Genomic DNA, 14,920 nt, shown 5'->3' with positions numbered 1-14,920 from the left:
AAGTCAGCTGATAGTCTTATGGGCATTCCTTTGAAAGTACTTGTTATTTTTCTCTTGCTGCTTTTAAAATTCTCTTTAATGTTTAACAATCTATACTAATAAAAGGGTAATATGCTAATTACGATGAACATCTTCTGGACGTCCTTCTGGATGTCCTTCCAGACAAATCCACAGCAGCTGCAAGGACCAAGGGCCGGCAGCTGCGGCAGCTGTGAGGGCCGAGGGTTGGTCCAGTGCCGTGGTTCCTTTTGCAGAGACCGTGGAAGAAGGCAGAAGGGAGAAGGCCAGTGCCATGCACAAGAAGGCAGAAGGGAGAAGGCCAGTGCCATGCACAAGAAGGGAGAAGGGAGAAGGCCAGTGCTGCAGGAGAAGGCAGAAGGGAAAAGGCCAGCACTGTGGGAGAAGGGAGAAGAGAGAAGAAGGTGACAGTTAGGCAGTTAGGGGGATCAGGCCAGGAGGGGAGAGCAGTTAGGGGAATCAGGCCAGGAGGGGAGAGCAGTTAGGGGGTTCAGGCCAGCAGGGAAGAGCAGTCAGGCAGTTAGGGGCATCAGGCCAGGAGAGGAGAGCAGTTAGAAAGTTAGGGGAATCAGGCCAGGAAAGGAGAGAAATTAGGCAGTTAGGGGGGAGGGGGTCAGGCCAGCAGGGGAGAGTAGTCAGGCAGTTAGGGGGATCAGGCCAGGAGGGGAGAGCAGTTAGAAAGTTAGGGGGATCAGGCCAGGGAGAGAAATTAGGCAGTTAGGGGGGAGTGGGTCAGGCCAGGAGGGGAGAGCAGTTAGGCAGTTAGGGGGATGGGGCCAGCAGGGGGGAGCAGTTAGGGATGATTGGGTCGGCAGGGAGCAGATGAGGGCATCAGGCAGGCAGGCAGAAGTGGTTAGGGGCAATCATGCAGGCAGGCAGATGAGTGGTTAGGAGCCAGTGGTTCTGGATTGCTAGAGGGATCCCGATTGGCGAGGGAGCAGGCCAGGCTGAGGGACCCCTCCCCCCCCCCATGCACGAAGTTCATGTACTGGGCCTCTAGTGTAATTATAATGTGTCTTGGTCTGGGTCTCCTTGGATTCAACTTGTTTGGGACTTTCTACGCTTCCTGGACTTGTAATTCTATTTCTTTCACTAGGTAGGGGAAGTGTTCTGTCATTATATCTTCAAATATATTTTCAATATCTTGCTTGCTCTCTCTTCTCCTTCTGGCAACCTCATGATACAAATATTGATATGTTTAAAGTTGTCTCAGAGGCTTCTTACACTGTCTTCATATTTTTTTAGTCTTTTTTTTTCTTTTTGTTCATCTGATTGTGTGTGTGTGTATGTGTGTGTGTGTGTTTTGCTTCCTCATATTCCAAGTTGCTGATTTGATTCTCTGCATCCTCTACTGTTGATTCCCTATAAATTATTCTTTATTTCAGTTACTGTATCCTTCATTTCTGACTGATTCTTTTTAATGTCTTTGAAATTCTCACTAAGTCCCTTGAAGCTCTCATTAAGTTCTTGAGCATCCTTCTAACCATTGTTTTTGAACTCTGTATCTAGGAGTTTGCTTGCTTCCATTTCATTAAATTCTTTTTTTAGAAATTTCTTCTCTTCTTTCATTTGTGACATGTTTCTTTGTCTCTGCATTTTGGCTGCTTCCCTATGTTTGTTTCTATGCATTAGTTAGAGTTTCTATGTCTCCTGGAATTGGTAGAGTGGCCTTGTGTAATAGTTGTCCTGTAGGGCCCAGTGGCTCAGCCTCCCCAGTCACCTGAGCTGGGCCCTCTAGGTATGCCCTTGTGTGGGCTGTGTGCACTGTCTTGTTATAGTTGAGCCTTGATTGTTGTTGGCATCAATGGAAGGGATTTACGTCCAGGAAAATTGGCAGTGAGGACCAACTGTGACTACAGCAAAAGAGCTGCTGTGCAGGAGATACCCCTATGGATCAGGACTTGCTTCAGTGGGGCTTTGGTGCTAACTAAGTCTGCCCCTTGAGTGTGTCGCTTGTGGATGTGTAGAGTTGTAATCTGGCATGATCTGAAGCTGTCCACCAGGTGTACTGGCTCTGGGGCTTCCTAGAGGTTCAAAGTCAGCCACTGCCTGTGCCCTGCACAAGCCACAGAGTGATCTGCATTTGGTTTCTACCTCTGTTGGGCTTGGAGGTGACCAGGAGAGGCCAAACTGTGAACCAAGGCAGGCTTCTGCTATTGCTGGGCCTTGGACTGCTTATCAAGTGATATGGGGCATACTGAGTCCAGCTGCTACTTGTTTGAGAGATTTAGGGAAGTCTGAAACCTGAACCATGACTGTCCATTCATATGGAAAAGCCACTGCAAACAGCTTGGATAGGGAAGCAAATTGGGTGAGGCAGGGTCTCAGGGAATCACCAGGGCAGGGCAAACAGTGTGAGGCAGATGATGGAGACTCAGATATGGTGTTTGCCACTCAGCTCTGTGGTGGAGAAAGTTTCAGCATACAAACAACGACCTCTGCAAGAACTTTTGTCTGGGAGAAAGCTGCCCCTGAGTTCTTGCCCTGATGGCAGACAATTTAGTTCCTCCCCATATGTCCCTAGATCCTTTCAAGCTACTGCCCAAGCGCTGGAGCTCAAAAGGAGTGAGTCCAAGTGCTGGCCCTTTAAGAGGAACTGTCTGGGTCTCCAGCAACTTCTGTGTCACTCAGCCACAATCCCTGCTGGTTTTTATATCCTGAAGTTACAGGGACTTCTCTTTCCAGCACTTATAACTCTGGGCTGAGGGTCTGGTGTGTGGCTGGGATATCTACAGCCAAGATATCCCTCCCAATTAAAAAAACACCACATGTGGTTGTCAGACCAGCCCATTTCAGCCTCCACCTCTCCTACCAGTCTCAGTGTGCTTTCTTCTTTAATTCTCTAGTTGTAGGTCTTCCATTCAGCCAGATTTCAGGTGGTTCTGAATGATGGCTCTTCTGTATTTTAGTTGTAATTTTGATGTGGTTGTGGGAGGCAGCGAGTACCACATTTACCTACCCCACTGGGTGTAGCATATCAGGAGCTATTTCAAAGAGTGCTAGCCTGGGTGGGTTCTCATGCCAAGGAGGGGTGAACAGTGTTAGCAAACTTAATGGAGAAATAGTGCCTGCCATGTCTGACCAAAGAAACGGGGGAAACTGTCACCTACCAGCAACTCTAACTCAGGAGAAAGTTCCAACAGAGCCGTGTCCCTCCAGTACATACCCTAAAATTAGTCTCAGTGTATCACCTTTATATATGACATAGGTGCTTTTCAAACTTCTGCCTCTGTGCAAGGACTCAGAAAGAGCACAACCTGCGTTTCCTACAGCCCTTTGGCTCTCCAAGACATAAGCACCTAGCCTAGATTTTTCAAAGCCAGTTGTTATGGTGGTTCCTTTTCTTAGTGCAGTTCTTAGGCTAGGGCTTGGACCCCTCACTCTTCTAGGACAACCTCCACTGTTGAGATACCCCTCCCACTTGTGAGTCACCACATGGAGAGTGGAGGATAGGATAGGTCGTGACTAGACTTAGACTGTACCCCTCCTACACATTTCAGTGTGCCTTTTTCTTTATATCCGTAGTTGTAGAAAATCTTTTCTGCTAGTCTATAGGCCATTGTCAGAGATAGCTGTTCTATATGTAGTTGTAGTTTTTGTGTCAATGAGAGGAGGTAAGCTCAGGATCTTCCTACTCCACCATCTTGAACTCAAAGCCAGGAGCCTGGCTCTTGAATGCCAATTTAGCTTGTCTGTGGAATGCCATTCCTTGTTGTTGGTACACTGCCCTCAAAACAAACATGTCTCTGGATGGGATCACCAATAACCAACCCTGTTTTAAATGGTTCCTCTACCCTGAGGTGACAGCAGAGGGCAGCACCATCACAACAAACAGGACACCTTAGCAAGTGTAGCTGAATTTTCCTCATAGGTTAACTGTGTCATTGGTGGTGGGAGAAGCTTCAAAACATTCTTGGACTTATCATTTCACCTTTTAGGGCATTAGTCTACAAGTGCTATGTTTACTATTGCTTCATCTAAGAGTTGGGAAAATGCTACTGGGTGTGGGAGCTTAGGAAGAAAAATCAGGCCAGAGCAGAATGCTTTCTTTGGCCCCTCCAGTCTCTTCTTACTGAGCCTCCAGTCCCATAGTAAAAGGTAGTCAAAGCTGTCCCTTCATCAGAGGAGCTCCAAGCTCATGATCTAGGAACACTTGAAAGCACCACTGCAAGTCTCAGTAAAACTAAACAATAGAAAAGGCAAAAAAAAAAAAAGATAGCCTAATTTATTAAGTTCATCAGATAATCACTTTTAAGAGATGAGCATAGAGCAGGTGGGAGCTACAGCAGCACAAAGTCTAGTCTTAGGGGCCAGGCATGAAAGTAAATTTAAGGCAGGGCTATTGGGACGTGGGGCTATACTCAGACCCCTGCTCTGGCTTCAGTCTGTCAGTGTTTTAAAGAAAAGTGTTCTTCTATGTGCTACAGAGAACCTTCTGTTCCACACTCATGGAAAGGACCCAGTATCATGGTTAAGACCCAGCACACTTTCTGATTTAGCTCTACCCAGGGGGTCATCAGTGAAAAATTAGATAAAAGGAATCATGGTGGGTAGAGAGGCAGAGCTTATAATGTTTGAGCATTCACTATATGCCAGGTGCCATTCTAAACATTCTATTGATTGACTCTGAAATGTTCACAAGAAACTTATAAGATAGGCACTATTATTATTCCCATTTTTCAGATGAGGAAACTGAAGCACAGAGGAGTTGGGCAACTTGCCTAAGACGAGACAGCTAGTAGTGGCAGAGTCAGGATTTAGACAACAGTATTCTGGCTCCAGAGTCAATGTTCTTAAACATTATGCTATACTGCCTCTACCTCTTTTTCTACTTTTCATTTAAAGACAGCTGACAGCTCTAAGCAAGGAGAAATATTTCACCTTCTATATATAATCTTGCTCAGACAGAAGACTTCAGAGTGGACCCAGGAGGAGAGGGATATAAAAGGCTCTTAAGTTGTGAAAATTCATTTCCCAAAGCAGGGCAATGGGACATAAATCATGAGCCCAGAACATGTGGGGGCAGTGATAAGTCATAGAAATGCTTAGGAGATTTAGTGGAAATCTTCTTTTAAAAATGCAAAATCAAAAGTTAGGCAGTTGCTGAGTGGAATTAGACATGGAAGAAATGATCAAACTTGGACCAAAAAGGTCCCTTTCTTCCTCTTCCCTCCAGGGAAGTATAGGAGTTGTGAAAGGAAGGAGGGAAGTTATGAGCAAAAGGAAAAATACGATGAGTTAATGTCGGAAGTCTCCAGTCAGATAGAGTCTATGATTCTAAAGGAAAATGAATGCCATTCCTTACCTTTATCATTAATACTAGTGGCCTGGTGCATGAAATTTGTGCACATTAAAAGGGGATTAATTAGAGGAAATATTTTAATATTGCTATTTGCCCTTTCTCTATAATAGAAGTGTCAAAGATGAAAGAAAATTAGTAAAATGTGTATGAAAATCTTCCTCCTGTCAGAGTCTGGGGCACACCATGGGACCCAAAGTCAAGTTTCCACCCACCCACATGTGCCTCAAAATTGCATGAGACCCAGGCCTAGCTGGCCTGCCCCGCCATTGGCTAGATCCAGACCTGGCCGATCCCACCCTTGTTAAGCCCCGCTGGGCAGGGGGCACAGCCTCAGGCCCCCTGGCCCGGCACCAGGGTGGGGGATGTGGCTTGAGGTCCCCCAACCCAGGCGAGGGCAGGGGGCACACCTTGAGGTCCCCCGTCAAGCCCCGCCAGGCAGGGGGTGCAGCCTCAGGTTCCCCATCAAGCCCCACCAGGAGGGGGGGAACAGCCTTAGGTCCCCAATCAAGCCCCGCTGGGAGGAGACATGGCCTGAGGTCACCCAGCCCAGGGCTAGGGGAGCAGCCTGAGGTCCCCTGGCCCAGCACTGGGGTGGGGAGTCGCACCTTGAGGTGTCCCGTCAAGCCCCGCTGGGCAGGGGGTGTGGCCTGAGGTGCCCTGTCAAGCCCCACCAGACAGGGGAGCAGCCTCAGATCCCCTGGCCCGGCACCAGGGCGGGGGGTGCAGCCTCAGGCCCCCTGGCCCGGTGCTGGGGCGGGGGGCATAGCCTGAGGTCCCCCGTCAAGCCCTACCAGGTGGGGGGCATGGCCTGAGGTCCCCTGGCCTGGTGCCAGGGTTGAGGGCACAGCCTGAGGTCCCCTGTAAAGCCCCATGGGGGTGGGGGGGAGCACAGCCTCAGGTCCCTGCTGATTGCTTGTTAAGGCTCATTACGGGATCTCTGCCTTCACTGTGGGTGCAGCCATCTTGTGTTACAGAATCCCCTGCCTCTTCTGTAGACACCACCATCTTTGTGGCAAAGTGACAGTCAATTTGTATATTCCCTCTTTATTATATAGGATGACAAATGGCAAGCCAGCGCATATGAGCAGTCAAAGGCCCAATGATAACATACTGCCTCCTGAACAGAGTTCCCATCTGGGCCTGACTCTCACATATAAGTGCTTTAAAAAATTGAAGTTTTTGTTTTGTTTTACAATAATTAAGGCAAGTCAGTCTTGCTTTCTTTAGGTAATTTCACTGTAACCTCCTTTGAATTATGATTGATGAAATCTCAGTTTTTTAAGTAGGGAAAGAAAAGAGCAGAATTAGGCCCACTGCCAGGCCCCAAGGGGCTAGCTCCACCCTGACCCTGTCCATACCTCTGCTTCTGTTCTCTGTTCCCTTCTCTGCCACTCTCCTCCTAACTATTCAGTCTGTCAGCTGGCTAGGTAACTTCCAAAGCATTCTGATTGCCCTATTTTGTAAACTAAACTTATTTCTTTGGGATATTTTAGAAGAGAGGAAGCATTCCTTCCTTGGAATCTTCATCCTTGCAGGAAGCAGCATGGTAGTATAGAGTCAGACCTTGATTCAAATACTAACTCTTGCCTTGACTTTCCTCTATAAAAAGGTAAATTTTCCTACTTCGCAAGGTTCCTGGAGAAATTGAAGCAATAATATGTAATATATCTAGCATAAAGTCTTCTATACAGAAGTTATTAAACATATACTAACTAGAGGTCTGGTGTACAAAATCATGCATGGGGGGGGGGAGGATTCCCTCAGCCTGTCCTGTGCCCTCTCACAGTTTGGGAGCCCCATGATCGATAGATCGCCCCAAAGAGGTAGACCCCGCCCACCTGCCACAGCCCGCTGGTCAGTGGCCTGGGCCTCCCTCTGCAGGGCGATCATGGGGTGATGGCCAGGCCCCTGACCAATCGCATCACATCTGCCTTGGCTGGCTTGGCGCCAGTGTGTGTCATAGTGTGGTCGTCCAGAAGGTCATCCAGACAGTTATCTGGATGGTCGTTCTGCTGCGGTTGACTTGCATATTACACTTTTATTATTATAGACTAGAGGCCCGGTGCACAAAAATTTGTGCACTTGGGGGGGAGGGGAAGTCCCTCAGCCCGACCTGTGCCCTCTCGCAGTCTGGGACCCCTCAGGGGATGACCACCTGCTGGCTTAGGCCTGCTCCCCAGGGGATTGGGCCTAAGATGGCAATCAGACATCCCTCTGGCAGCCTGGCAGCCCTCAGGGGATGTCCACTTGCCAGCGGGGAGCAGGCCTAAACTGCAGTAGGACATCCTTAGCACTGCTGAGGAGGCAGGAGAGGCTCCCACCAACACCGCTGTACTGGCAGCCATCAGCCTGGCTTGTGGCTGAGCAGAGCTCCTCCCATGTGAGAGCACCCTGACCACCAGAGGGCAGTTGCTGCATTGAGTGTCTGCCCGCTAGTGGTCAGTGTGTGTCATAGTGACCAGTCATTCCCAGTCCTTCTGCTGCTAGGGTCAGTTTGCATATTACCCTTTTACTATATAGGATAGAAGCCTGGTGCACAGGTGGGAGCTGGCTGGTTTGCCTTCAAGGGTGTCCCGGATCAGGGTGGGGGTCCCGCTTGGGTGCCTGGCCAGCCTAGATGAGGGGATGGCTGTTTGCAGCTGGTCACACCCCCTTCAGGGTGGGGGTCCCCACTGGGGTGCCTGGCCAGTCTGGGTGAGGGGCTGAGGGCCGTTTTCAGGCTGGCAGGTGACTGAAACTCCCAACCTCTCCTTTTTTTCTTTTTTATTCTGGGATTTATTTACCCTCTATGGCTGTCACTGGAGCTGAGAGCTGGCTTTAGCTCTGAGGCTCGGCTCCAGCTCTGAGACCTCGGTTTGTTTGGCTTCTATAATTGAAACACTGTTGCAACTCCAGCTCTGAGGCCCGGCTGGCTGAAAGCAGGTTTCTGGGGATTGTTTAGCTTCTATAATTGCAACATAGTTGTTTAGAGTGCAGCTCAGAGCTGGGCAGCGGCAGGCGGGGAACCTTGGCTTCCTCCATCACTGGAGCAAGCAAGCCTCCTGTTCGCTTCAGCTGCCTGGCTGCCAGCCGCCATCTTGGTTGGCAGTTAATTTGCATATCGCCCTGATTAGCCTTATGGGAAGCATGTTGGAGGTACGGTTAATTACCATGTTTGTCTATTATTAGATAGGATGCCCTTTTTACACAAGGGGTCAAAAGTCACTTGGACCTACCTAGAAACCCAGAGCTTTATTTCTCAGATGGGTTACTTAGCATATGTGTTATTTATCTCTCAAAACAAAATAATAGCAGTAGGAGTGAAGGGAAAAGGCTCTATACCTCCTAGTGAAGTATTTAGAAATAGCCTAAGTGCCCACAGCAGATGAATGGATTAGAAAACTGTGGTACATCTACACAATGGAATACTATGCTGCTGTAAAAAAGAAGGAATTCTTACAATTTGCAACACCATGGATGGAACTGGAGAGCATTATGCTAAGTGAAATAAGCCAGTCAGAGAAAGATAAATACCACATGATCTCACTCATTTATGGATAATAGAGACCATTATAAACTGATGAACAAAAATAGATACAGAGGCAGAGCAGCATCGAACAGACTATTAGTCAAACTACAGGGGGAAGGCTGGGAAGGGTTGGGGGGGCGGGGATAAGATATCAACTGGTTGTGCATGCACATAAGCATAACCAATGGACACAAGATACTGGGGGGGTAGGGGAGGCCGGGGGAAGGTCAAGGGGAGAAAAAAAAAAGGAGACATATGTAATACTCTTTGTAATACTATAAGCAATAAAACAAAATAAAAAGAAAGAAAGAAAGACAGCTTGGAACATCTCCCCTGTGTACACCCCTCCAGCATGTGGTGGTGGGGGGCACAAAGCTAAAGGGGGAGTTCTCTTGGTACCTGAGAGAGAGAAAAGTGGTACCACTTTTAAGATGGCTTCTCAGTTCTTTCCCTACATACAATGGATCAGAGCTCAATGGAGGCATCGGGAAGCAATGTGGGGAAAGGGAAATTTTCTATGAATCTGTTCACAAGGGTTAGGGAAGGGCATCTGTCCTTATCCTTATCCTTAAAGCCACCTGAAAAGCAACAACAGGAAGTCAGGACATCAAAGACAAAAGCATCCATAGAACCAACAAATGCAAACACTTAACAAGTGAGAACACTTTATTGAAGAACAAGTATATTTCAGGGGGTGGAGAACAAAGGAGCAAGTTACAGCACAGTATCCCAAGTTTGCCTTCCATTACAATACCAACCCACACCAAATAAACCTTTTAAAAACACTCCTCCATTCAGTTCATATATATAGGAGAATCAGTGAGTGAGCACATGACTACCCTGACAGGTATTTCTTCTCCGGTATAGACTTCCTTCACAAATGACTGTGTAGATACACATGGAAGAATAAAAAGGTCAGTTTGGAACAGTAAGTTTTAGAAAACGAACCTTAGGTCATTAAAATCCTTCTTAGAAAGGTCTCAACATATCACTCCCCTGTTACATCTTACATCTAGGTCAAGATTAGGAAACAGTAGAAAAAAAATAAGATCTGAAACCATTTCAAGAAAGAATTCAGAATACATTATCTCAGAGCACTAACAGTGCCCAGCCTGGAGAAACACTGGACCAGTTTACAGAGTACTTGGCTATTCTGGTGGACAAAATGATATGTAGACCATATTCTGTGTGGTAATACATTTTGGACACAAACACTAAGAAAGATGTGGTACATGTTGAGAATGAAGATGTCTTGCCTTTCATTAGAGAAATGAGCTCTCCAACAACCACTGTAACAGTTTAAATGCAAAGAATTCAACACAGACTGGAAAACACTTCAGCCTCAGTCACCCTGGTCCACTGGAACCTCCAAGAACTACTTGCTGCTCATGTCCATCATGTCCATGACTTGGTCTAAAGGCTATTATTTAATTAAAGTGCTTTTTTTAAAAGCAGCCCCATTATAAGTTATAGTGAAGGTGTCTAGAACCAGAAGGAACTGAATAATTTTCTTTACCATTTTCACAAAAACCATTAGACTCAAGCAAGGTGGAAATTGCTTAAAAAACAAGAGGAGTTAAAAGCAAAGTTCTAGAAATTTGTCAAGGTAGAAAAGGCATTAAAAGCATAAATTAGAGAGGAAGGAGAGGACCTACTCACCTTTCTACCATCTTCTCCTGTCTTTAGTAACCCAACCCTGCTTCCCAGATCCTTGACCTCAGACCAGGAACACATTTAAACATAGATTCTTACTAATGCCAAAGGCAGCCAGGGCTTCCTAGGGAAGTAGGAACAAGGATAGTAAGACAGGAGATAAAAACTTATTTTAAAACATTTTAGAAGTTAATTAAAACTCAGAGATATAAGAATGGACTTTGCAAGTATATTAGCTTCTGCACAAATAAAAACATTAAAGAGACCCTTATTCTTGAACCTGTTTTCAAAAGGGGAGCAAGTCTAGCACAGTGAGATTTATAGAAATACATATTTGTATACACATAGACATAATACACATATTAAATTATAAATCTTTACTCTTGGTTTCTTCACTTCCTCTGACTTTCTCTGGCCAACTCATAAACCGGCTTCTGCTTGGCCATCGAGGAACGAAGTTGCAGAGTCCCTTCTGCCCAAGACCCTGGGTACTGTCGCATCTTCTGCCACAAGCTCACTTCTTCCCCAGTCGAGTCCATCCAGTCCACCACTTCCCCATTACTGATCCCTGAAAAGAAACACCAGAGGATCCTGAACAGGGATCCCACCCCTTAGCTCACCAGAAAATACGGGCTTACAAGGACAGCCAGCCACCCCATACATGACAGTGTGCTATGTAGATGGGCTAATAGGGACAGCAGTCTGGGAAGTATTCCCTGATGATTCTATTCCTGAGACTCTGTCAAGAGGCTTCTGATTAATGAAATGGGCCTCCAACTGGGACACCAATAGTTAGAGGCCTCTTATTTTGAGGCTTGTGTGGAGCTCTGGTGTCTGACAACTCACCTCATGCCAGACCTATTGCCCTTCTGGTATTGCCAACTTGACTTAAATGTTTTGTGTGGTGTTGTGTGTTTTTTTTTTAATAAAGAAGCTGAACACCTTTTTTCTCTAGCTGTAAACTCCAGGCCTGAAGTTAGGATTGTACATGGCCTCATTCCTATTCTCTTGTACATTCATTCAATAAACATTTATTGAGTGCCGACTATTTGCCAATACTCTTCTAGGCTCTAGGGAATATAGTGATGAACAAAGCAGAAAAAGTCTGGCCTGTAGGTGGCTTACATTTGAATAGGAAAGACAGAAAATATCCAAGTAAATCAACAAAAGTAATTCAGATAATGAGGTAAATGTCATTAAGTTAGTAAACAAGGTGATTTGTAGTGCCTAGAGCAGGACATCCTTTAGATGGAGTGGTCCGAGGGCCTCTATGAAAAGGAGACACTTGAGTCAAGATCTGAAGGATAGGAAGGTACCAGCCTTTCCAGACAGGGAGAATACTAATTGCTTAGGTTATAGAGTGGAAATAAGATTGAGATAGTTGGAGAACAGAAAGAAAGTCATTGTGGTTGGAGCATAGTGAGTAAGCAGGAGAGATGCAGAGATGGATCATAAAGCAACAGAGAAGGTCTAGATCATATGGGGCCTGTAGGCATGCTGAGAACTTTGTTCTAAGTGCAATAGGAAGCCACTGAAGGTTTTTAAGCAGAAACTGACATGAATTGGCTTATATTTGTAAAAACATCATCCTAGATGCTTTGTGTTAAATGCCTTGTATGAGTTATTAATATACAATTACTATTTAAGGCCACAGGAATGCAGAGACTATAGAGAAAAGAAAAGGATCTAAGACTATGCCTTAAGAAACACCAACATTTAGAGTTTGTGTATAGAATGAGGAAACTACAAAGAACATTGAGAAGGTGAGCAGTGAGTTAAAAGGGAGTATAATGTCTTGATTAAAAGCTAAGTATTTCAAGAAAAAGGAAGTGATCGGCTATGTTGGATAGCACTTAAAATTCTAGTAAGAGTAAAACAAAACTTTGGCAGAAGCAATTGCTCAGTGGAGTAATGGGACAGAAGTCAGCTCACAGTGGATTGAAGACTAAAAAAGAGGGGAGGGAGTGGAGATAATTATTTTTAATAAGTTAGAAGTGAGTTGTAGGATCAAGGGGAGGTTTATTTATGTTTTTCAAAATCAGAAATACCAGAGCATATCTGTTTTCGCCTCCAGTAGAGAGGCAGAGAGAATGAAACTGATCAGTCAGGAGAGATAGGAGATTCCAGAAGTGAGGTCATTGAGAGGTGAGGATATGATTCAGAATATTTGGAAAAAGATTGACCTTTGCTAGAAAGGGCCCTTCTTTCATTATGACAGGATGGAAGATCGAAATTATAGGTACAGATATAAGTAGGTTTTCAGATTTTTTTGTGGTGGGAAGATGATGGTGTTCCTGGCAATCAGGGTCACATTTATCTGTACACATAAGAAAGAGTACATGAGCTGTATTCCTCTAGGCCTGCACGTAGTAGGTACTCAATAAATATTGGTTGAACATTAACTCAAAGAAGAAAACTCCTGTCATAAAGAAGCTTTGTAGCGAGGAAGTTAGTTATATTGGGAGTGAAATGTATGAAAGGCCTTTAAGGTAGTGAGGAAGGGGAGAAGCTCTCACCAGTGCCAACACCCAGCCTGACCCCTCCCAGGAAGTCATTGCTGGCCAGGGGCTCCCGGTCCCACACAGTCAGTTCCAGGCACATGTGTTGTAGATCTTCCAGCCTCACACCATTGTAGACAAATGTATGGTTGTAGTGGGGATTCAGGGTCTTCTTCATCACAGGAGTTTTACGCTTACTGGCCTTGTTCCTTGCAGGAAGGAGGTATCTGGCAGAGGGCAGGGAGTAATCAACAACCTACTCAAGTCTGGCAATATGTATCTAAATTCTCCTTTCCACTACTACAGGCCTAGCTCAGGGATGTGTGCAAACTCTCAAATCCTAATATAAATATTCCTGCCTTTGAATCCGAAGCAGAGTTCCTACTAACCCCACTAGATCATTCATCTGATTCAATTCCTTCAACCAGGAGAGAAAAGTAATATAATGTTATTCTATTTAAAATATTATATTATATTATATATATTATATTATATTATATTATATTATATTATATTATATTATATTATATTATATTATATTTAAATGGGTTTTAAATATTTGGTTACATTTCTTTTGGGCTAGGTCCTCTTTAAATAAAACCAATGTTAGTAACTATTGACATAGCCAAACATGATTTACTTGAGAGCTTAATTCAGGGGGTGATCTATAATTTGGGGAAAGCTAGCATTGCTTAAATATTGTAGGGAACAAAGTAATGAGCCCTCAAATCTTAACTGTCAGGAGACAGAGGTTTATTATTATTATTATTATTATTATTATTATTATTAAGGATTAATTAATAGTATGTCTATAACAAAGGAAAAGCCAAACCTATCTGTCTACCACCCTTCTCTTTGGCAATCAGCACTACAATCCAGTACAAACTGAGCTTAGACCAGTGCAAATGTTGTAGTGGTGGTTTTGCCATAAATTTCAGGAAAAAAAGTTGGTTGCTGGAGGTGGTAGAACACACAAATATAATATCCACAGAGAAAGGTTAAATTGGGCTTCTCCCTTAGCTCTCTTATCCTAAAATTGGTTAATTTCATGCTGGTCCAGCGACTCACCCCTTGACAAAGCTGTCTGAAGTCCCTCCTGATTTGGCGGCCGTCAGGTTCTTGGCTTCTTTGATCCATACCTGGAGCTCTCCCCCTTCCCCACCTTTACCTGTAAGGGATGTCAGCCATAGCAAATAAGTGAGCCCCCACACCTCCAGATTTCTCTTGAGCTTTATCTACATAGCATTTCCTTCCCTTGCTCCTGAAGGCAGCAAGTTCCATAACTGGACTGCCCTGGCCTGGATTTTCAGTACCTAGCAGAGTGCTTGACAGTAAGCAATAAACTCTCAATTAAGAAAAACAACAGCAATAAATGCTTATAGAAATCTTGCTGTGTGTCAGATTCTATGTTAAGCATTTCATTATTAAAATAACCCTATCCTATATAATAAAGAGGTGATATGCAAATTGACCATCACACCCTCGCACAAGATGGCCACACCCATTTGGACACAAGATGGCCACCCCCATGTGGTCACAGTTAGGAATCAATCAGGCTGGTAGGGGAGTGGTTAGGGGCAATCAGACAGGCAGCCACAAGATGGCCAGCAGGGGAGGGCAGTTGGGGGTGTCCAGGCCAGCAGGGGGGGGCAGTTGGGGGCAATCAGGCCGGCAGGATAGCATTTAGGGATCGATCAGGCTGGTAGGGGAGTGGTTATGGGCAATCAGACAGGCAGGCAGGCAATCCCTGTGAAATCAGGCCTAAACCAGCAGTTGGACATACTCCGAGGGGTCCCAGATTGGAGAGGGTACAGGCTGGGCTGAGGGATCCCACCCTCCAATGCACAAATTTCATGCACCAGGCCTCTAGTTATCTACAACAATACTATTATTGTCCTCATTTTATAGGTGAGAAAATTGAGCCTTAGAGAAATAAAGTTG

At 45.2% G+C, this 14,920-nt stretch overlaps 1 protein-coding gene across 7 annotated transcripts in view; it reads right to left on the bottom strand.

Annotated features, from left to right (window-relative positions):
- Positions 1–9,476: 9,476 nt before the first annotated feature.
- Positions 9,477–14,920, bottom strand: part of SYTL4 (synaptotagmin like 4) — an 82,812-nt gene continuing 77,368 nt past the window's right edge. For all 7 annotated transcript variants that reach the window (XM_059680530.1, XM_059680531.1, XM_059680527.1 and 4 more), the window contains 3 exons: positions 14,048–14,147; positions 12,998–13,206; positions 9,477–11,049 (listed from right to left, as the gene is read on the bottom strand). In XM_059680530.1, the coding sequence (XP_059536513.1) occupies positions 10,874–11,049; positions 12,998–13,206; positions 14,048–14,147 (485 nt within the window). In that variant the 3' untranslated portion in view covers positions 9,477–10,873. The remainder of the gene's footprint in view (positions 11,050–12,997; positions 13,207–14,047; positions 14,148–14,920) is intronic.

Source organism: Myotis daubentonii, chromosome X, assembly GCF_963259705.1.
Source record: "Myotis daubentonii chromosome X, mMyoDau2.1, whole genome shotgun sequence".
NCBI classification, from domain to species: Eukaryota; Metazoa; Chordata; class Mammalia; order Chiroptera; family Vespertilionidae; genus Myotis; species Myotis daubentonii.
Note: the sequence above shows the minus strand (reverse complement) of the source record. Positions and strands in the feature narration are given on the sequence as shown.